Here is a 23,013-nt window from a genome sequence, read left to right on the forward strand (position 1 = left end):
ATGCTTGATCTTTTCATAGTGAAATAAAATAATCATATAATTTATCATCTAAACTTGAACACTTATTAGGAGTTAAAAGATACACTACTACGAGTTACTCTAGGACAATGAGTATAAAGCAGAACTGTTGTAGGAAAATGTAAATGACGTTTAACAGCACTGCAAATAAGCATGTAACATGTATATATTCCAAGTACAATTGATGTAGACAGCATTTATTTTGACACTGTGCAAGATGGCCACCATATACATGTGTATAATATTACAAATTATATGTTATGATTCCATATAAAGATAAGAATAGATCATTATCAAATCATGAGATACTGCAAATAATGAGGTTCTAACAAAGAAAATATTTGTGATGTAAATACAAATGCCATGAGTAAGCAAAAAGACATTAGTAAAAAAGAAATTGTGACAAAGTGTAGAAATGAATAAATAGAATTTAAAAAGGCATAAAGATATGGTATTCAAAGTGGAGAGGAAGTTAGGGGACAACTGAATGAGATGAAAGATTGGATGCAAACTGGAATACAGAATTAACAATGACAAGCTGTGATTTTGAACAGACATAACTGAGTGTTCTTTTCCTTCTCTTTTAAGGCAATGCTGACATGCCCCCCACTAATGCTCACATGAACCTCACCCTGGGCAGCCTGCTGGACGACCAGCATTGGCATTTTGTCCTCATCGAGCTCCTTAAAACAGAGGTCAACTTCACAGTGGACAAGCACACTCAGCATTTGCATACTAAGGGAGGAACCAGTTACTTGGATCTTAATTTTGAGGTTGTTATAGGTTTTATAATTTAAATGAAAAATAACCTAAAAAAGAAATTAATTCTTTAAAGAAATATAATTTTAAAGCAATTCAGAACTGTACTAATATATGGTAATAGCTTTGTTAGGTTACTATAAACAATTTTTTAATATTTTTCAAAGACAACACTTTTTTGCAATCTGTTGCCCACGTTTATCTAAACTACACCATTACCTAATCTATTCTGCCACTTCTTCATAGGGAACCTTAAAGCTCATGAAAAATCAGAACAAACCAGGAAAGCTCTGGTATCTATCTGGTATGAATGGCTTTGGCATGTAATATTAACTAAAGACCCTGTGCTAGATTAGCCGTAGCTTTATTCCCTTAATTTAACCATGTAATAGCAAGAGAGTACCCATTGCAGAGACTGGAAAATCATGGGCACCATATCAAATCTGGTCAATTTTTTAAAAGAAATTATATATATTCATTATATATATATATATATATATATGTGTATATATGCATACATATTATATATACCATATATATACCATATATAAATATACATAAATATATTCACATATATATAGTCTGTGGCTGCATTGATCTACACAGCAGAGCTGAGTATTTCAAAAGAAATATGAGAAAATACATATGAATTTGTGATAATTAGTGGTATACTTACTAATCATAAATCTTTTAAATAGATAATCACTAAACAATGTTGTTTATGTCATTTTTCTTTCTAAGATCAGCTTTGGGGGCATTCCGACACCTGGAAGATCACGTAAAAGCTTTCATGGGTGTTTAGAAAATCTTTATTATAATGGAGTGGATATTATTGAATTAGCCAAGAAACACAAACCACAGATCCTCATTATGGTAAGGAATCCTAATGGAAGAAAAGAAAAAAGTCATTGCTTTTTTTTTGCATTTAAAAAACATTTGTGTTAGGTCTCCATTTGGTACATTTTTAAAAACAACTTATCGTTTTATAACAGCTACCTGTGTAATATAATAATTTTTATTATGCATAAAAACCTTACAACGTAAATATGTCTCAGAGTAAATATGTCTCAGTTGTTTTATATGAAGTAAAACAACTTTCTATTTTTGTATAGAAATAAGAATTCATATGTCTCCTGTGTTTTTGGTTTTGTTATTCTCAGGAGACCAATTATTTTGCAATGGAAATCCCTAATGAGCTATTCCTTAATCAATTGGAAATGCTTTCATTCAGTTAATAAAATTCTTTCAACGTTCAAAACTGAAACTATCTTATGTTTTAGGTTAAAAGGGAAACTCATGCTCAATTGTCAGCAAATTTTAGAAGCACATCATGGGAATATTTATTTGCATTGTTTTTCAAAATGTTTCTTTCCTGTTATGCTCTGGGGAAAGTTGGCTCATGGGTTGTAGGACCAAAATGTGAAAATTTCTTTGCCTCTGTGTCACCAGGCCACAACATTAATACATCATTAGGATTAATGAAGAGAGAGGGAAAAAACAGCCATGAAGCCCATGAGCCTACCACAAAGGTTAAGGAAAAAATTTTAAAAGACAGGTTTAAAATCTAAGCTCTACTAAGAATGACACCATGCTGAGATCATACAAATGAAAAATACCATCAAGATACATGAAAAGATAAACACCAAAGGGAAGAATGATATGATGGCTCCACAGAGCTCCAGTTCCCTTGACAAGATTAAAAAGAAATGAAAAGAGGAAAGAGATAAATGGAATAGCCCTTGGCCTCAAGCTCCTGTCCATGGAGAAACTGAATATTAAGTGTTGCCTGAACAGGCAAGAGAAAGGAGACCTTATTTGTGAAGTTGGCTTTGTTAGAGGTGCTTTGCTCAGATAAAAATACTAAGATTTATTTGGCCAATGGCCATCTATGTCAAGACACCTGACATAACATATTATGAACATGAAGCCACCTTTTATCTGCCAATCCTTGGTTCACGGGAGAATCACTCCTTCTCACCCTAACTTCTGTGGGGTTATTATTAATACTTAAGGTGCTGTCATAGAGGCAGGTGGGAGTGAGTTGGGCCTTACGATACAGGGACCCAAGAGGATTTGAGAAGAACAAGTTTTTACACACAACTCATGCTATTCTGGCTAATCGGTGGATTTACCAATCTAAGTTCTACTAAGTTTAGATTATGGACAATTAACCGATTACAGCCAATCAGGAAAACCACAATTATCCTGATATCTCTGGAGTTCTGAATATCATCCTCAAGAAAATGATTTACTAATTATATTGTATAAAGATATCAAAATGTCTAAGTTTACATAAAAACAAACAGAAGGAGGATTCATTCTAAGTTATGCATATGGGTACATAATGTTGGTTATGAGAACTCCATTCTGAGAGTTACTGCATTTTTATGTGCTCTTTATAAAAATAGGGAAATAGTTCCTCCAATATTTAAAAGGAAAATGTTTAAAAATATATTTCGTTGGCAAATCAAATATATCAGTTGCCAAAATTGGTTCATTCAGCTAATAATCATTCATCTATAGCAAGAAGCTTTGCTTTTTTGTTGTTGTAGTGGTCAGCTACATGTGTGATGAGGGCAAGAACTCTGCAGCTGATAAAAAACTATCATCAAAACATGTAATAGTTCAATGATTAAATTTATATGATGGATCACATGGATCTTAAACTTTTGATAGTTAATTCATTATGGCAAATATTCTCTTACAATAAAAAGTATTTTACATTCAGCAGAATTTAGAAAACAACCAAGAGAAAACATTTTTATGTATATAGTTATATATAGAGTTATAATGTGTATTAAAGATTTTTCTTTTATTTCATACCTATTTGTATTGTAGAGACAGAGTCTCTCTCTGTCACCTTGGTTGGAATACAGTGATGTGATCATAGCTCATTGTAACTTCAAGTTCTGGATCAAGCCAATCTTCTGCCTCAGCCTCCTAGGAAGCTGGGACTAAATAGGCATGTGTCATCAGGCCTAGATAATTTTTCTATTTTTTTTTTTTTTTTGTAGACCGGTGGCCTCACTATATTGCCCAGGCTGGTCTCAAGCTCCTGTCCTCAAATGATCCTCCCAACTCAGCCTCCCGAAATGCTGGGATTATAGCTGTGGACTACTGTGTCTTGCCAAGATATTTTAAAGTGAACATTGAATTATATCAGTTTCTAAAGTGTGTTAGGTGAGAATTTTTTAAAGATGTAAGTCAGATTTTTTTTTTTTTTTTTTTTTTTTAAGACAAGAGTCTCATTTTGTCAACCTTGGAAAAGTGCTATGGCGTTGTAGCTCACAGCAACCTCAAACTCCAGGGCTCAAGTGATTCTCTTCCTTCTGAGTAGCTAGAACTGCAGGCACCAGCCACAAAACCCAGCTATTTTTAGAGACCAGGTCTCACTCTTCTCAGGCTGGTCTTTAACTTGTCAGCTCAGGCAATTCACCTGCCTTGGCCTCCCACAGTGCTAGGATTACAGGTGTGAGCCAAGATGTGAGTCAGTCTTGAAAGCTGTTTTTATCCTTGGATGAATGATTTTTAAACTTGGCTTTATCTTGGACTCATCAGAGGAGACTTAAAAGATTTTGTTACCTGGATCCACCTTCAGAGATTGGAATTTAATTGGCCTGGGTGTAGATTTTAACAGCTCTCCTGGTGACAGCTATTTAGCAAGGCTCAAGAACCACTACCCTAGATTATCTCTTACTTCAGTAACATTTTTCTCTAAGATCATTTATAGCTGATTAATAGAAATAATCAATGAAAATTCCAATTTGAATCTGAATTTCTGGGTATTTTTTCTGGAACTGAAATTCATATGTGTGAATAAATACCCAAGAATTACTCCTTCCTTCCACCATCTAAAATAAAAAACAAAAACAAATATATGGCCTGGCAAGGTGGCTTACATCTGTTATCCTAGCACTCTGCTAGGTCAAGGTGGGAGGATCACTTAAGGCCAAGAGTTCTAAACCAGTCTGAATAAGAGTGAGACCCTGTCTCTGAAAAAATAGAAAAATTAGTCAACCATGGTAGTGAACATGCCTGTAGTCCCAGCTCCTTAGGAGGCTGAGGCAGGAGGATCACGAGAGCCCAGGGGTTTGAGGTTGCAGTAAGCTATGATGATCCTATTGTACTTTATCCCTGGCAATGCAGGGGGAGACTTTATCTTTAAAAAAAAAAAAAAAGAAGCCACTGTACTAGAATCATTATGGTACTGGATAGTAATTCAAAAGTCAATAGGACTAAGTAGACATCCCAAAAAGATCTCATTATACATGCAAAGTTATATGCAAGGTATATGGTTCAATTCAGTGTAAAAGGGATGGATTATTTCCTAAATTCTGCTGGAACAAATCAGTGTCCATAGGCAGAAAAGAAAAATGGATCACTATTTTACATACAAAGAAATATGCAAATTTAGGAGGATCAGAAACAAACAACAACAAATCTTGGAAGAAAATCTATGAGACCATGTATAAGACCTAGGAGGTAGTGAAATTTTCCTGACAAAGATTGAAAATTCAGTAGCTATTAGAGAAAAAATAGATGTATTGATTATATAAAAATTAATATTCTCATGCTAAAATACTATAAGCAAACAGATCTGAAAAACATTTGGAATACTGTAAAAGTATAATTTTCCATAAGCTAAAAATGACTCACACAAATATCAAACATGCATCAAAGATTTAGTCAACTTATTAACTAATGAGCAAGCCAGTAGAATAGCAAAGCTGCTACACAGTAGATTTTGAGGACTGTTGTTTAGGCGAGACCCAATGTTGCTCAGGAGGAGAGTCAGGAGTGAGGATGTGTCCTGTTCAGGCCTATCACAGGGCCTGGAAGATAATAGGCATAAAATAAGCACCCACTGAATTAAATTATATGGAGACTCCTTTGGTAATGCTGAGAATAGAAAAGTAGAGAATTTCACGCACACACACACACACATACACGCCCCCCTCCCCTCACATACACACAGGGATAGGTTTGTCCAATTATGATAATACTTTGGAAGATAAGATAAATGCCATAGATTTAAGCTTTAGCAGGCAAGCTAATTTATAAAATTCCCCAGACTGATAAAAAGCCTCTATAAATCTTTGCAGAATCTATCTTTAATTAGATAGAAGCACGACTTTAAGGCCTCTCAATGCGTTCTTTTGTTTCATTTACAGGGAAATATGTCCTTCTCATGTCCAAAGGCACAGACTGTTCCTGTGACTTTTCTGAGTTCCACAAGTTACCTGGCCCTGCCAGGCAACTCTGGAGACAACAAAGTGTTTGTCACTTTTCAATTTAGAACATGGAACAGAGCAGGACGTTTGCTTTTTGGTGAACTTCGACGTGGTGCAGAGAGTTTTGCTCTCTTTCTTAAAGACGGAAAACTCAGACTGAGTCTCTTTCAGAAGGGACAGCCATCACGGAACATCACAGCAGGTAACAGAGATGCTTCCTAAACCAAACAGACACCCAGCAGATGACTCCTTCTGCAGTGAATTAGTCATTGAGGTAATGAGATACTGGATGCCCCACCTGGAGGAAGGGGATTGCCATTTCCTCTCAGACTGTGTTCATATGTGGGACACACAGCATTCCCTCAAGTGTTCTTTTGGCCAAAATGACTACATATTGAGCACTTTTGCAGACATAACTCCCTGTAATGCAAGGAAAATATGTAATCCACTTAAGCTCATTTTCCTCACTAACTCATCGTCCATCCCAAAGAGTTACAGTTAAGACCTCACGGAGTGAGCAACGCCCAGAAGCATTCACTTTTCTTCTCTCCTCTCTGCCCCCACTTTCTATTCTGTGAAGAAATATTCCCTGTCACCTCATAGTGAAAGATGCCAGCAAATGCCATCAATTCATGTACTTTTACAGATGGCTGATTAGTTTTCTGAAACAGCCTGACACCAGGGAGGAATCTCAGCCCCTCTACTTGCTGTCCTCCTATTATGCAAATCAGCCTCCTAAACCAGCCTATTTTCACTTGTGAAATGGTAAATCTTAGATCTTCTTTGCAGGGAACAATAAGGAAGGAAAGCTGATTTATTAGCACAATGGTCACCCCCACACAGGCCCTCTCTGGTCCCCACTCCTCATCTAGGGCCTGTTGGGAAAATGCTTTGATATGTCTGCAGGGTAGAGGCTGAAATCCTAGGAGGCAGGACCCACTAACAATAGATGGTAACTAATCTGCTTCTGTTGTGCTGTATGGTGTAGACAAGTTTGATAAAACAGAATTGTTGGATTTTGCTGATTGGATTTGCAAATTTAGGAGGAGATCTGAGTCCTTCATTGATATCATGTCTAACTTGGCATCAGAACCAAATGAGAGCTTTTTTAAAAGATGGACGGTTTAAGAAAGAAAGCATAGGAAAAGATCCCTTAAAATGAGGGGATTATCCTATTCTCAGAGAGATTCCTTTGGCTACTTAGATACAGTCTTAACTTAGACCTCTGTTAAATGTGCTGTATGAAAGCAGAATTTCCAGACATGTGAACAAGGAATTCAGAGGGTGGGGCTTTATCTCAGTACTTCCAGCAAGCTTCAGATGTTAGAATCTGTGTCCACCTCTGATCTAAGGTAAACTGTGTGAGATAAAATAAATATTCATATATATATATATTATCTTTTAAAAATGCAAGTCTATTTTCCATTTCCTCACAAATAGGGCCTCCCTGCCCACCCCCCAAAACCATTAAGTCAGGGCCAGCACACATACACAAAATTAACATATGTCAAAGATTTTATTTTACTCATTACTTAACAAGGGAGCCAGTATTGAGGAAATAATTAAAAATTAAATTGCCTACCAACCTAGTGAATCCTTTTCACAAGATAAAAAAGAATTAAGTAGTTTTATTATTGAATGAGGATTAAGCCAGACTGTAATGCATATTTCAGGCAGCCACTTAAAATGATTGCAAAGACAGAAAGAAATCTCATCTTTGTGTATAGCCAGGCAGATACAACATGTTTTCAAGATAATGGATAAATTGTCCTTAAGTAAGGGGAGGTGACAGTACTGTTTGCTACCTATAGCCCATCCTGAATTCGCCTGGTGATTGAGGAGACCATCTGTATTAGAGCATAGCCTTAACCCAAAGAAAACTAAAACTCCTTATATCTCTTTAACCTAAGTTAAACTACCAAAGAGACAGGGAGGTAGGGGCACTATCTTTCTTGATATTTACACTTCAAAGCAATGTCTCCAAGGTCCTCAAGAAAAACATTTTGGGGTTGTAAAACTAGAAAGAGGTTAAAAGTTTTAAAAGATCTTCCTTTTTTTAAGTTTTTAAAAAAGATTTAAGTATGTCTCAAAAAGAGAAAAAAAATACAGTTACACATTTTTCTAAAACAGCAGTTCTCAACCTGTGGGTCAAGATCCCTTTGGAATGTATTAAAGGTTTGCAGCATTAGAAAAGTTGAGAACCACTGCTCTGGGAAAAGGGACAGTAAGTGAAAGTCTATCCCTTTTGGCACCAAGAAAGATTTTTGTTGGATTGATTTTTTTTTTTTTTTTTTTTTAGATTTATGCTTGTCCTTACATCAGTAAAGTCAATTTAAAGAACTCCCAATACCACACATTTACAGTTAGTAAAGTGATGTGAAATGAAATTAGAAATAAATATAAACCTTATCAATATCCACAGGGAAAGGTAAATAAATCCCTTCCCAAACGGAGTTTACATCTCTAGATTGTTGGCATTACTATCAATTTCTTGCAAGTTAACTTCTATCACTACACAACTGTGAAGTAACCTACTCAAAGATGAAGGTTTACACTGGGGGATTTACCATGTACCCTGCCTGGCCAGCCCATGGACTGCATGCTGATTTTGTGAGGACTTCTTTTGCTTATCTGTGTCAGATATCACAAAAACTGTGCCCACTCCTTGTATTGATTTACTTACTTATTTTTGCTAATCAGCTTTCATTAGTGTTTGTGTGTTTAATGTGTGGCCTGAGACAACTCTTGCTCTCCCAAAGGGAAAGGAAAAAAGAGAGAGAGAGAGCAATAAAGGTCAGACATCCCTGTAAGATGAGCTAATCCTTCCATTGAAAAGATATCCAATAATCTCTTTTGCCCAGTTCAAAAACTTCCCTCAATTTCTTCCTACATTAGTTGGTTCAACTTTATTGCTAATAAATTACATATATTTGAGGTACAGTGAAATGCAGAGCAAGCATTTTTTCTGGTTCTGGGTTTCATAATAATTCATTAAAGTCCTTAAATCATATCAGGATTTTGTTTCAGCTCCTGGCTTCATGAGAGTGATATTTTGCCTCTGCATTTAAAATGTTGTAGTATTTGACAATAGGTTGTCTTTATTTTCAAACATACTTAAAATTATATCTATGTTGTGGGGAATTAACTAAATAATTTCTTTTTTTTTTTTTTTTAGTAGCACAGAGTAGTTTTTATTATTTATTTATTTATTTATTTATTTTTATTAAATCATAGCTGTGTACATCAATATGATCATGGGGCACCATACACTTGGTTCATAGAATATTTGACACATTTTCGTCTTATTAGTTGACATAGCCCTCCTGGCATTTTCTTAGTTACTTTGCCAAGACATTTACATTCCACATTTGCCAAGGCTCACATGTACCCTTGTAAGATGCACCACAGGTGTGATCCTTTCAATCCCCCTCCCTCTACCCCCCTCCCCCCTCCCTCCCCACGCTTTCCCCCTTCCCCCTGTTCTTAGGTTGTAACTTGGTTATAGCTTTCATGTGAAGGTCCTAAGTTAGTTTCATAGTAGGGGTGAATACATTGGATATTTTTTCTTCCATTCTTGAGACACTTTACTGAGAAGAATATGTTCCAGCTCCATCCATGTAAACATGAAAGAGGTAAAGTCTCCATCTTTCTTCAAGGCTGCATAGTATTCCATTGTGTATATATACCACAATTTGTTAAACCATTTGTGGATCGATGGGCACTTGGGTTTTTTCCATGACTTAGCAATTATGAATAGGGCTGCAATAAAGATTCTGGTACAAATATATTTGTTACGATGTGGTTTTTGGTCTTCTGGGTATATGCCCAGCAGAGGAATTACAGGATTGAATGGCAGATCTATTTTTAGATCTCTAAGTGCTCTCCATATCTCTTTCCAAAAGGAATGTATTAGTTTGCATTCCCACCAGCAGTGCAAAAGTGTTCCCTTTTCTCCACATCCGCGCCAACATCTCTGGTCTTGAGATTTTGTGATATAAGCTAGTCTCACTGGAGTTAGATGATATCTCAAAGTAGTTTTGATTTGCATTTCTCTGATGATTAAAGATGATGAGCATTTTTCATAAGTCTGAAGGCCGCTCGCCCGTCTTCTTCGGAGAAGTTTCTTTTCAAGTCTCTTGCCCAGCCTGTGATGGAATCCCTTGTTCTTTTCTTGCTAATGCATTTGAGTTCTTTGTGGATTCTGGTTATTAAACCTTTGTCAGAGACATAACCTGCAAATATCTTCTCCCATTCTGTGGGCTGTTTGCTTGCTTTACTTACTGTGTTCTTGGCTGTGCAGAAGCTTTTTAGTTTGATCAAGTCCCAGTAGTGTATTTTTGAAGCTGCTTCAATTGCCCGGGGGGTCCTTCTCATAAAAAACTCACCCAACCCAATTTCTTCAAGGGTTTTCCCTGCACTCTCTTCTAGTATTTTTATAGTTTCATGTCTTAAGTTTAGGTCTTTAATCCAGTAAGAGTCTATCTTGGGGGCGGCGCCTGTGGCTCAGCGGGTAGGGCGCTGGTCCCATATGCTGGAGGTGGCGGGTTCAAACCCAGCCCCAGCCAAAAAAAAAAGAGTCTATCTTGGTTAGTGGTGAAAGGTGTGGATCCAGTTTCAGTCTTCTACAGGTTGCCAGCCAGTTCACCCAGCACCATTTGTTAAATAGGGAATCTTTTCCCCACTGGTTTTTAATTGGCTTGTCAAAGATTAAATAACAGTAAGTAGCTGGGTTCATCTCTTGGTTCTCTGTTCTGTTCCAGACATCTACTTCTCTGTTTTTGTGCCAATACCATGCTGTTTTGATCACTATCGATTTGTAGTATAGTCTGAGGTCTGGTAGCGTAATTCCTCCTGCTTTGTTTTTATTTTTGAGTAATGTCTTGGCTATTCAAGGTTTTTTCTGATTCCATATAAAATGAAGTATTGTTTTTTCAAGATCCTTAAAGTTTGACAGTGGAACTTTAATAGGGATTGCGCACCGCCGCAGCCCAAGCCTCCAGGCTTCAGAGTGAGGGCGGGGTAGGGGGAGCGGCTGGAGCCCAGAACCACCGGGCAGGGAACAGACTCAGCTCCACCCAGTTCCTTTCCCAGCCACACGGCATGCGCTCAGGTCTCATGACCACAGAGCGAGGGCGGGGGGTGGGGGGTGAGCACCAGGAGCTCAGAGCCAGCAGGGGCTCCGAGCCGCAGGGAGCCTGGTCGACAGTGAGCAAATTCAGTTCCTCCCAGTCTCTCGCCTGGTTGTATTGCCGCAGCTCAAGCCTTCAGGCTTCAGAGTGGGGGCCGGGTGGGAGAGCGGCTGGAGCCCAGAACCGCTGGGCAGCGAACAGACTCAGCTCCCCCCAGTTCCCTGCCCGGCCACACTGCAGGCGCTCAGGTCTCCAGAGCACAGAGTGAGGGCAGGGGAGCACCTGGAACCCAGAGCCAGCAGGGGCTTTGAGCCATAGGGAGCCCGGTTGACAGTGAGCAAATTCAGTGCCTCCCAGTCTCTCGCCCGGTTGTACCGTCGCAGCACAAACCTTCAGGCTTCAGAGTGGGGGCAGGGTGGAGGGAGCGGCTGGAGCCCAGAACCGCTGGGCAGCGAAAAACAGACTCAGCTCCACCCTGCTCCCTGCCCAGTCACATGGCAGGTGCTCAGGTCTCCGGACCACAGAGCGAGGGTGGGGGGAGTGCCAGGAGCTCGGAGCAGCAGGGAGCTCAGAGCAGCTGGTAGCGAGTTCAACTCAGTTATATGCCTGGTTGTATTGTTGCCCAAGGAGGGCTGATGCACCTTGCCTTGGGGAAGCACCGCCCTGGTGAGAGTCTCCCTCTGCTGACTGTCCTCACCTCTCTCCTGTGCCCTAGAATCAGCGCTGACCAGCCACAGCTCGGGGACTGTCTTCTCTCCTTTAGGAGTCACCCAAGAATCCGAACTCCTGGGGGACAGGCTTTCAGACCTCAGAGAGAGTGGAGGGAAGTGCTGGGAGCTCAGAATTGCTGGCAAAGGATATTTACAGATTTATACAGTTTTATGTCTGGCAGGAGAACGCCTAGGCATCCTAGTAAGGGAGATAGGTCCAGATTGTAGTAGGTCTCTCCCATGAAGTGTAGTGGGAGCGCCTTTGATTTCTGCCCTTTTGTTTGTGGGGCCCTTAAGCTGATCAGGTGGGGAAGGGGGGACTCCCGTCCGCTTGGTGATGGGTTTTGTACCTTTTGTTTGCTTCCTTGTGGTCGCAGCTCTCCTCAGCAGGGTTGATGTGCAATCTTCAATTTTCTCTCTTGGTGTTGCTCGAATCCATCAGGTTACTTGCTAAATTTTCGTCCCCTAACTCTCCTTCAGGATGGGAGCCTCTGTGGAAAGCTGGCTTCAGTCCGCCATCTTCCCATCATCCCTAAATAATTTCTCATTAAAATTTTATACATACCACTGTATCTCATTTTCTTGGGAATAAACTATGGCCAATGAAAAAATACAGCCTGACAGGAAAAAAAAAGAAAAAATATTTGGATGATAAATATGAAAAAAATAGCATCCAAAAATCTGCTTTTATTTGTCAAAAGATGTTCATAAAAAGGATATTAGGGCTTTATACAATTACAAAAAGAACATGTCAAAGATTTCATTTAATTCATTAGTTAATGAAGAAATTAGTAAGATGCTACAACAAGTTAATAAAAGAATTCAAAGAATCAAGGATATGTAACCAGTAGGGTACAATGAATTTGCATAGGATATAAAACTGGCATCTTCCATGGATGGGATGAAGGAACAGAGAGAAGGGTCAACTATATTCTTACCAGATAAAATTCATTTGCATATCTGTGGACAAAAATCCTTTGCTTGATTTCAATTTTCTATAATTTCTAGAGTGTGAAAAGAACTCAAAGAAGGCAATCCTGTACAATCAGATTAATCCTGGAGATTTTGTGTTTACACGATGACTAGTTTTACCTTACAGATAGCCAGGAATCTTAGTTGATTTTAAAGTACAATTTTTCCTCAACACATTTCTATTACTTCTGTTTCATATAACACTGAAGGTTAAAAGGAAAATCTGAAATATTAATATTAATTTTTAAGAAGTACTATATTTGAAATGCTCATGATGTATTAACTTCATTCAGATAAGTGTATGTTTGGAAAGGAAATAAATCAAGCAGGGTCATTTTTAATAATAGTATAGCTAAAAACATCAACTAAAATGTTAACTTTATTGAAAAACTTTTGTTAATCTAATGTTTATTATGATACCTATGACTCCTAAGGTAGTTTTGATGTGGGCCTAACTTTAAACATAAATGTGATATTAATTTAATAGGCCTTATGAAGATAAGCTCATTTTTAATCCAATTATTGGCATTTATCCTTGACATATTACCAGGTGAAAGAAAACACAAAATACCTCCAGTGATTTTAAATACTTAAAGTTTACCATCAAAGGTAATTCATTACTATCAAATTACTTCATAGTTAATACTAAGAATCATAGGATAATGAGGCTGTGAATATATAAACAATGGTGTACATACATATAAAATACACCTCCAGTTTTTTCCCAAGCATTTTCTTATTCATAAGTAATAATTTTTAAAAAAGGTATAATTATATAATCATAGCATGCTCAATCAGGGAGCATATGAACATATATCAACAATTTTAACTTGTTAATAAATGAAGAAACCACTAAGATGTTACAATAAGCTCCAAGGAAATTCAAATTACCACACATCCAGGCAGATAAGAAATGCTGAAATGACTTTACAGATAGATATGAAATGGCTCAATAACCACCTGCACCCCAGAAGGCACAAGTAATTTGCATTTCTATCTACAAAAATCGTTTTCTATTATTGTCAGTTCTCTACAATTTACAGAGTTATAAAATAGCTCAGATAGTGAAAGCAGAGTTTGCCTGAATGAGTGCACATCTTTCCTCCCATTTCAAATCATGTCGTACCGCTTAAATATGTGTAATTACTATGGGTCAATTTTTTTAAAAAAGCCTTTCACAGTTATTCTTGACACAATTTTATCAACTTATTTCCTTGATTCTTTTAAAGTATTTTTGCTATTTTCAGTGAAGCAAGTAAATTCTCATTTGAAGATTGGATTAAACTGTATTTTTTTTTTCCTTAAATCACACTGGCAAAGACTTTGAACATATATATTTGGTGATTAAATTTGAGGTGCTAATTTAAGCACATTATCAAAATTTGTTATAATGACTCTTTTGAAAAAGTATTATCTTCCTTCATGTGTTACTGTTCTAATAAATAAAATCTTTTCATTAAGCAAAGATGGTTAATATTTTTCTCAGTGACAAAACAGCATGTAAATATTATTCTCTCTGACTTACTCAGTGATCTGAATTGAATTATTTTCAAGTGTTTACAAAGTTGGTAATTTTGAGTTGTCTCTGATTTTATATCCTCTAGGTGCTGGCTTAAATGATGGGCAGTGGCATTCTGTGTCCTTATTTGCTAAATGGAGTCATCTGAGTGTGGCAGTGGATGATGACACAGGTGTTCAGCACCTGGTGACTATGCTGATTGATTCAGGTGACACCTATTATTTTGGAGGTAAGTGGTGGCAACTGAACTACTTGGCAGTGGAGCCATTTTTATCTCTATTGCCTTGCATCTTGAGTCTCTAGTCATGTGTAAACCAAGTTAATGCTAAGACATGATTTGTATCTTTCTATGAAACAAATACCTTTGAATTTGTAAAGAACATAAAACATTAGATTGTTATTTCCAAGAAAAAATAAGCATCTACAGAAAATCTGCATCTGTTTGATTTTTAAATAACTTTATATTTCCACTTAAAAATAATGAAAATCTATGCTAACTATATGTAGTAAATAAGAAACAAGTAGAACCTCACAAATATCAAATATCATAATCAAATATCTACAAGAGAGAAATAAATTTATACTTCTAGCAGTTAGCTGGTAAAAACAAAGCAAGTCATATTGTTGAAAGTCATTGGCTTACATAAAATATTGGTTATATTTATATTTAAGTCATATTATCTCATACTAGTGAAACATTATTACACAGCTTAGCTTATAAATAGATAAATAGATTTTTTTTTTTTTTCACAGTTTTTGGCCGGGGCTGGGTTTGAACCCACTACCTCCAGCATATGGGGCTGGCATCCTACTCCTTTGAGCCACAGGCGCCGCCAAAAATAGATATTTTTTAAATGTGAAGGAAATAATAGTATGTATAAAACTGACTATGAGGACCTTTACAAACATCGGCAATAATAAACAAATGTTAAGTGATAGGAGGCAAGCATGTGAAATGAGTCCATAGTGTAATTGGTGTCACACTGTGCAAAGTACTAAATGTTTTGTGTTCCCCCCAAGTTCATGTTAAAATCTTAGAAGGTTAAAGTATCAGGAGGCTTTGGAGGGAGCCCCCATTAATGGAATTAGTGCCCTTATGAGAAAAGCCTAACAGAACTCCCTTGCTGCTCCTGCCATGTGAAGTTACAATGAGAAGACCATGTCCAGGAAACTGGCCCTCATCAGACACCCCAGTCTACTGGTACCTTGATCTTGGACTTTCCAGCCTCCAAAATTAATGTAAATAAATGTTTGTTCTTTAAGCCACTCAATCCATGGTATTTGTTATAGCTGCTCACACTAAGACAACAGATACACCTAAAAAAAAAAAAAAAAAAGAAAGGAAAAAATTGAATGTTTTTATTGGAAAGGAAATTTGGCTTTTTATTTAAAGAAACACCAAGAACAATAACAAAACCTGCTGTCAATTCTTGAAATACTTCTGTGAGATATTACGTGAGTCCAAAGATTAGGCTCACACCTGGAACTTACAGTTAAGAGAAATAATCGTGTGAGGAAACATATCACATGACACTTGTACATTAAAGCATTCTTTTATCATTCCAAATCCCCACATATATGATCAGAAAACTAATTTTTGAGTAAGAAAATTTTCAATTAAGTAGGAAATTTCGTGATGAGTGTAGAGGCAGACAACCACTCTTCACTATACACTTGATAAATACCCGAATACTCAAGTGTCACTCAAGTAATTCCATCATGTATAATTCATACTGGAAAGCTAAATATATTCCTTCTTTCTTATAGTAATTAAATTGTATATTTCTGTCTATCAACATAAATACAGATCTAGTAGAAAGACTTTTTACATGCTATCTGATATATTGTATTCTGCCTTATCAGTATTTGTGGTTATCACATTTTCAAATATATAACCACACATATTCAAAAACTTCACTGAGCTGTCCTTTGCCACATAGTGCATATTTATAGCATTAAAGTAAATTAAAATGGCCTGAAGAATCCCTGAGCAGACAAAAACAGTGATGCCTCATACATGTAAGTGATCTTAACCTGGCTTGATTTGCAAACCTAAACAAAATTTAACTGGGTCTATTTCTAGTAAATGCTTATATTAAGGAAAAATAAAACTAAGGCTAAGCAATCAGGAGGCACTAACTTATATAACTAGGGACTTTCCAGCAGGCTAGACCAAGTAAAGAAATTCTATAAGTAAATGATCAAATGTATATATGAAGCATGCCAAAAAATGTATATACGTTTTAAAAAGGGAAAAAATGTATTAAAATTGTAATATTCAAGTCACATTTGACTTCTGCAATTGTAAGAGATACAAGATACAATATACAAGATAATAAACATTATCAGCATATGTTGAGTATTATAATTTTAAGAAAGTTTTTCTTTCTGAAAATATGTATAATTTTTTGGCACCCTCTTTTTGTATGTATGTGTGTGTGTATATATATATATATTTTTTTCTCTACTTCTGTGTTTACCCTATAGAAGCCCTCCTCTTCCAAACCCTTGGAAGAGCCCTCAAATAACTTTGCATTTAAAGCTGCTCAATTCCTGCATCACCGTTAGCTTAAATAAAGGCTTTAAATTTTATTTTTTCTCAATTTACCTTTTAATAATATGTACATTTGTATCTCTAGTCAGTTTTTTTGTTTTTTTTTTCCCCTCTAGGAAGATACAAAATACATCTGGAAAGCTTAAGATTTTTAATGTTTCAATAAGTAAATGTCTTAATTTATCTTCAATGGATGATAATGTCAGAAGTGTTCAAAAAAAAAAAATGGCCGCTATGCATGCCACCCTTCAAAAGAACACAGTTAGCTCTAGGAATAATCATGTGTCCAAGATTGTTAGTGATCTGAGAAATTCCATGTGTGAATAATGTTGAATTAAGGGTTTTCAAGTAGAAGGACCAAGATACTCTACTCTTAATTTAGAATTTTTTTTTAATTTTTTAAATTTTCACGTTAATATGAAGATACAATTGATTAGGTTACATTCTTTGTATTTGTAAGATAAAGTTCAAGTTGTAGTTATTTCCTTCACCCAGGAAGTGTGTCATACACCTTTCATTGTTCCCTTTAGGTGGGAACTTGCCTCTCCTCCCCCTCCTTCCTCCTTTAATTTCATTGAATTTTTCTCTTAAGTGAGCACATAGTTGTTAATCTACCAATTTTGACTTAATATTGAGTATATGTAATGTTTGTTTTTCCACTCCTGTGATACTTTACTTAGGAGCGATTTCTGCGAATCTATCCAGGTCATTACAAAAGATACAAAGTCTTCATCTTTTTTTATGGCTGAATAGTATTTCATGTTGTAAATCAAGGGTCCTCAAACTTTTTAAACAGGGGGCCAGTTCACTGTCCCTCAGACCACTGGAGGGCCGGACTATACTCGGGAGGCTGAGGCAAGAGAATCATGTAAGCCCAAGAGCTGGAGGTTGCTGTGAGTCCTCTGACGTCATGGCACTCTACCAAGGGCACTAAAGCAAGACTCTGTCTCTACAAAAAAAAAAAAAATATATATATATATATGAACAAATTCCTATGCACACTGAACATATCTTATTTTGAAGTAAAAAAACAAAACAAGAACAAATATAATATTTAAAATGAAGAACAAATAAAGTTAAATTAACAAACTTACCAGTATTTCAATGTGAACTATGGGCCTGCTTTTGGCTAATGAGATGGTCAATGTCTGGTTCCATATTTGTCACTGCTAGTCATAACAAGTGATGCAAGTGTGCATCAGTTAGGCTAGACCTGGTTGGAGATTTCAGATATTTCATTCTGGAAAAAATCTGTTCACAGACATAAGTGCTGCCAAAGATGGTTGCCATTTTGAGCACGTGGTTCCTGATATTAGGATTTGTCTCAGAGGGGAGAGATGCATAGAAATTAGGAAGGCTGCTTGACTTGAATGCGTCTTTCAGAGAGTCACAATTCTGCAGTTCAGCCAGTTCCATTTGGTAAATTGTATCCACATTTTCATTGTCAATAGAAAATGGGTTACGGAAAAGCTGTATGTCCTGTTCATGGAGATGAAACTCTTTAAATCTAAATTGGAACTCCTTTGGCAACTTTTCCAGTGAATCCACACATGTTTTATTTGGGAATGCAACCAATGGTTTTTCCACTAATAGACTTTGAGTTGCGGGGAGATGGCAGAAATTTTCCTCCTTCACTTGTTTGATGAGGAGGCCTAATTTTACTTCAAATGCTTTCACATGTGATTGCATATCACAGATGAGCTTCCCCTTTCCTTGAAGTTGCACAGTGAAACTGTAGAGTAGCTCTGTTACATCTGTCACAAAGGCAAGGTGCCAATTCCATTCTGCATTATTGAGCTCTGGTACTTCTTTGTTTTTTGAAAGCAGAAAAGCTGTAATCTGTGGAAGTAAGTCATAGAAATGTTTCAAAACTCTCCCTCGACTCAGCCAACGGACTTCCGTGTGGTATGGAACATCTTCACAGGCAACATTTAGCTCAGACAGAAATTCCTGAAATTGTCTGTGGTTTAGTGCATACCTATAATGAAGTTAACACAAGATACCACAGTTTTCATAACAGAGTCCCACTTCGGTGATTTACTGCACAGAGCTTCTTGGTGGATGAGGCAATGTATGGCTATTGGATGAGAATAGTTATGTTTGTCCATCTCTTGGTTAATGCAAGCAATTACTTCTTTCTTAGACCCCACAATGCTAGGAGGACCATCAGTTGTCACATTGGCTAGTTTAGCCCAGTCCAGCTCCAAACCATTCACAGTTTGGCAAACCTTTTCATAGATATCCTCTCCTGTAGTTGTTCCTTTGATGCTTTGCAGTGCAGCAAGCTCTTTTGTGACTTTGAAATAGTCATTCATCTCGTGAATAAAAATTAAAAGTTGTGCAGATCACAAACATCATTATTTTCATTTAATGCCAAGGAAAAATAGGGAAGTTTTTTTGCGGAGTTATGCAAATGCTGATGCAAATTGTCTCCCATTTCTTCAATCCTTTGTGTAATTGAGGGTCCTGAAAGACTTACTGTACTAAATAAATCGGCCTTCTATGGACACATCTCTTTGGCAACAGAAAGTAGGCATCTTTAACAAATTCTCCCTCCATGAATGGTCTGCCATTGCATGCTATTAGCTTGGCAATTTGAAAACTTGCTCACAGTGATGAAGTATTTAGCTGTTTCTGCTTCATAAAAGTATTTTGCCGAGTTGTCAATATATATTTCAGTTTTAATATTTTATATTTTCTCACTTCTCTGACCAAACAATCATATTTATCTTTATTTTGAGTTTGATAGTGTCGACACAAATTGTATTCTTTGAACACAGACACTATATTCTGGCACATCAAACACACAGCTCTTTCCTTGTACTGCACAAAAATGTAATCATAAGTCCACTGTTCTTTGACTATCATACACTCTGAGTCAATTTTTCTCTTTCTTGATATCATTGTTTCCTAGGGATTCCAAATTGCTATTAGTAATATATATATATATATATACAGCGCTCCAAAAACAATATACCAGCAATAACTTTGCCCACACAGAGACATATAGACTGCACTGCCCATCAGTGCAGTCTGCTCAGTGTCCATCAATGCAGCCTTGCCAGTCCATATCATTTCAGCCTCACCAGTGTCCATATTGGTGGAAGTCCACTTTTATCTCAGGCTCACACTGGTGCAGTGCAGGAACAGGCACAGTTTCAGAGCCGGTTCCTCCACCACCTTTCCAGTTCACACTACCCTGTGTGAACCACACTGCAATCTGTGAACTCACACAGGTATCTGATCCCATGGGTGAGAGACATGCGATCAGATTCCACTGCAGGAAAAAAGAAGGCACGTATGCCTTTTTTCTTCTGAATCTAATGCGAGTTCAGCCATATGCTTGTATTCGCACTGCTCAGAGACCACAATAGTGTGAACCGGGGCTTACATAGCACACAACATACAACATCATACACAACTGAATAGCAATCAGAATATAAATGCACTTACTGTCAATTAAATTGGGTTTCCTACTCCTCGGCTGTCTGCAAAGCCAGAGTAAGTTCCCATGGGGCCCTAGGCAGATTACCAGTTTGGGGCCCCCATGCGATAACACTGAGCACTGACCATTTGCATTAACATTGACCACTGACCATTTGCAATAACACTGACTGCTCACAATTTGCATTAATACTGAGCGCTAACAATTTGCATTAACACTGAGCACTTAACAATTATTATTACCACTGAGCGCTGACTATTTGCGTTATCACTGTGATGCAACCCCCCTAGAAACCACTCCCAACCAACTAACTTAAAAAAAAAAAGGCTCTCCTAACTTCAAACAAAAGGGCTCTTCTAACTTCAAAAAAAAGGCACCCCCTATTTGCAAAAAAAAAAAGACCTCCTAACTTCGGGAAAAAAAAAAGCCCATCTTAACCACAAAAAAAAAAAGGCCCTACTAACTGCAAAATAAAAAAAAAAAAGAATAGACCTCCTAACTTCAAAAAAGTAAATCCTAACTGTTCTTACCTGGTCCTTAGGCAGCAGCAGGATCTGCACAGGCAACCTGGTGACTCCTCTGATTACACCAGAGATTGAGAGGAGGAGTCGAGAGACAGAGAGAAGAAGGGGAGTCGGAAAGTAGGAGGGTAGTTGGAGAGTGTGGGGCACATTTCAGACATGCGCACTGCGGGTCAGGACGAGTGAGCTGCTAAGCAGGATGGCAAAATACCCAGTGGGGAGAGACAGAGAAAAGGAGTGGTGGGGAGAGACAGAGAGAAGGAGCGGAGTCAGAGAGTTGGTGTACATTCCACACATGTGCACTGTGGCCTGGGACAAGTGGGCTGCTAAACAGGACAGGCAGCTGTGGCAAAAACGCCCGGTGGGCTGGATAAATGTCCTCGGTGGGCCACATGTGGCCTGTGGATCATAGTTTGAGGACCCCTGTATATACCTCAGTTTATTAATCCATTCATGTGTTGAATGGCACTTGGGTTTTTTTTACATCTTTGCCGTTGTGGATTGAGCTGCTATAAACATTAGAGTACAAATGTCCTTATGATAAAATGACTCTTTTTTCTTTTGAATATGTACTTAGTAATGGGATCAAATGGTAGATCTACTTTTAGTTCTATCTCAATACTTCTTTCCATACAGGCTGTACTAATTTGCAGTCCCACCAACACTGCACAAGTGTTCCCTTCCCTCTGCACCTATCCCTGTATCTGTTGCTTTGGGACCTTGTGCTGTGGGGGCCATTTTCACTAGGGTCAGGTGATGTCTCAAAGTGGTTTTGATTTGCATTTCTCTGATAATTAGAGACATTGAGCATTGTTTTATTTCTTGATTCATCCCAACCATGATCATGGTATGTTCTTCCCTCTCTTAATAATCTCTGCTATATCTTTTCTCAGTGTTTCATAGTTCTCTCTGCAGAGATCCTTCACATTCTTTGTTAAGTACATTCCAAGGTATTTCATTTTCTTTGATACTGTGGTGAAGGGTATTATATCTTTGATTTTGTTTCCAGTTTGTCTTCTTTTGGAATATATGAAGACTACTAGTTTGTGAACATTGATTTTACATCCTGAGATATTGTTGTATTTCTTGATGACTTCCAAGAGTCTCATGGTTGAGTCCTTGAATTTTCTAGTTTTAAGATTATATCATCAGCGAACAGTGATAGTTTGACATCCTCTGTACCCATTTGGATAACTTGATATGCTTTCCTTGACTGATTATATATATTGGTTAGGACTTCCAGCAGTATCCTGAATAGTAACAGTGATAGTGGACATCCTTGTTTGATTTTAGTTCTAAGTGGAAATGCTTTCAGTTTTTTTTCCATTCAATATGATATGGACTGTAGGTTTATTTTACATAGCTTCTATCAGTTTAAGAAATGTCCCATTTATGCCTATTTTCTTAAGTGTTCTTACCAACAAAATGATCCTGAGGCTTGGCGCCTGTAGCACAGTTGTTACGGAGCCAGCCACATACACCGAGGCTGGCGGGTTTGAAACCTGCCCAGGCCAACTGAACAACAATGACAACTGCAACAACAACAACAACAACAAAAAAAAAAATAGCCAGGCATTGTGGCAGGCATCTGTAGTTCCAGCTACCTGGGAGGCTAAGGCAAGAGAATCACTTAAGCCCAAGAGTTAGAGGTTGCTGTGAGCTGTGATGCTACAACACTCTACCAAGGGTGACACTGTGAGACTCTGTTCTCAAAAAAAAAAAAAAAAAAATGATGCTGAACTTTGTTAAATGCCTTTTGTCCATCTATTGAGAGGATCATATGGTCTTTGGTTTTACTTCTGCTTATGTAGTGAATTACATTTATGGATATGCATGTGTTGAACCAGACTTGAATACAAATGTGACATGAACTCTGTCATGTGTGACATGAACTCTGAAAATGTGTTTCTTTCTCAAAAAGAAAATGTAATAAGAATTGATGAAAAATGGAAGCTGCATCATTGACTATTGGTTAAAAAAGAGATGCTTTAGCACTATGCTGGCCAATAGTGCTTTCTGATGGCCAGTTCTGAGATATTGCTTATGCAGAATGTTGAAAAGCTACAAAAATCAGAAAAAAACACAAATACTTCTGAAGTGGATGAAGCCCACTTGGTTGTGAGGAATTGTTTTTTCTATGTGTAGCTGAATTCTG

The 23,013-nt window shown here is 37.4% G+C and overlaps 1 protein-coding gene across 1 annotated transcript in view; it reads left to right on the forward strand.

Annotated features, from left to right (window-relative positions):
• LOC128576230 (contactin-associated protein-like 3) overlaps window positions 1–23,013 on the forward strand; it is a 267,292-nt gene that overhangs the window by 162,838 nt on the left and 81,441 nt on the right. Inside the window, 4 exon segments of the mRNA XM_053578206.1 lie at window positions 607–791; window positions 1,519–1,650; window positions 5,949–6,210; window positions 14,424–14,567. Of these exon segments, the coding sequence (XP_053434181.1) occupies window positions 607–791; window positions 1,519–1,650; window positions 5,949–6,210; window positions 14,424–14,567 (723 nt within the window).

This window comes from Nycticebus coucang, chromosome 2, assembly GCF_027406575.1.
Source record: "Nycticebus coucang isolate mNycCou1 chromosome 2, mNycCou1.pri, whole genome shotgun sequence".
In the NCBI taxonomy this organism is placed as follows: Eukaryota; Metazoa; Chordata; class Mammalia; order Primates; family Lorisidae; genus Nycticebus; species Nycticebus coucang.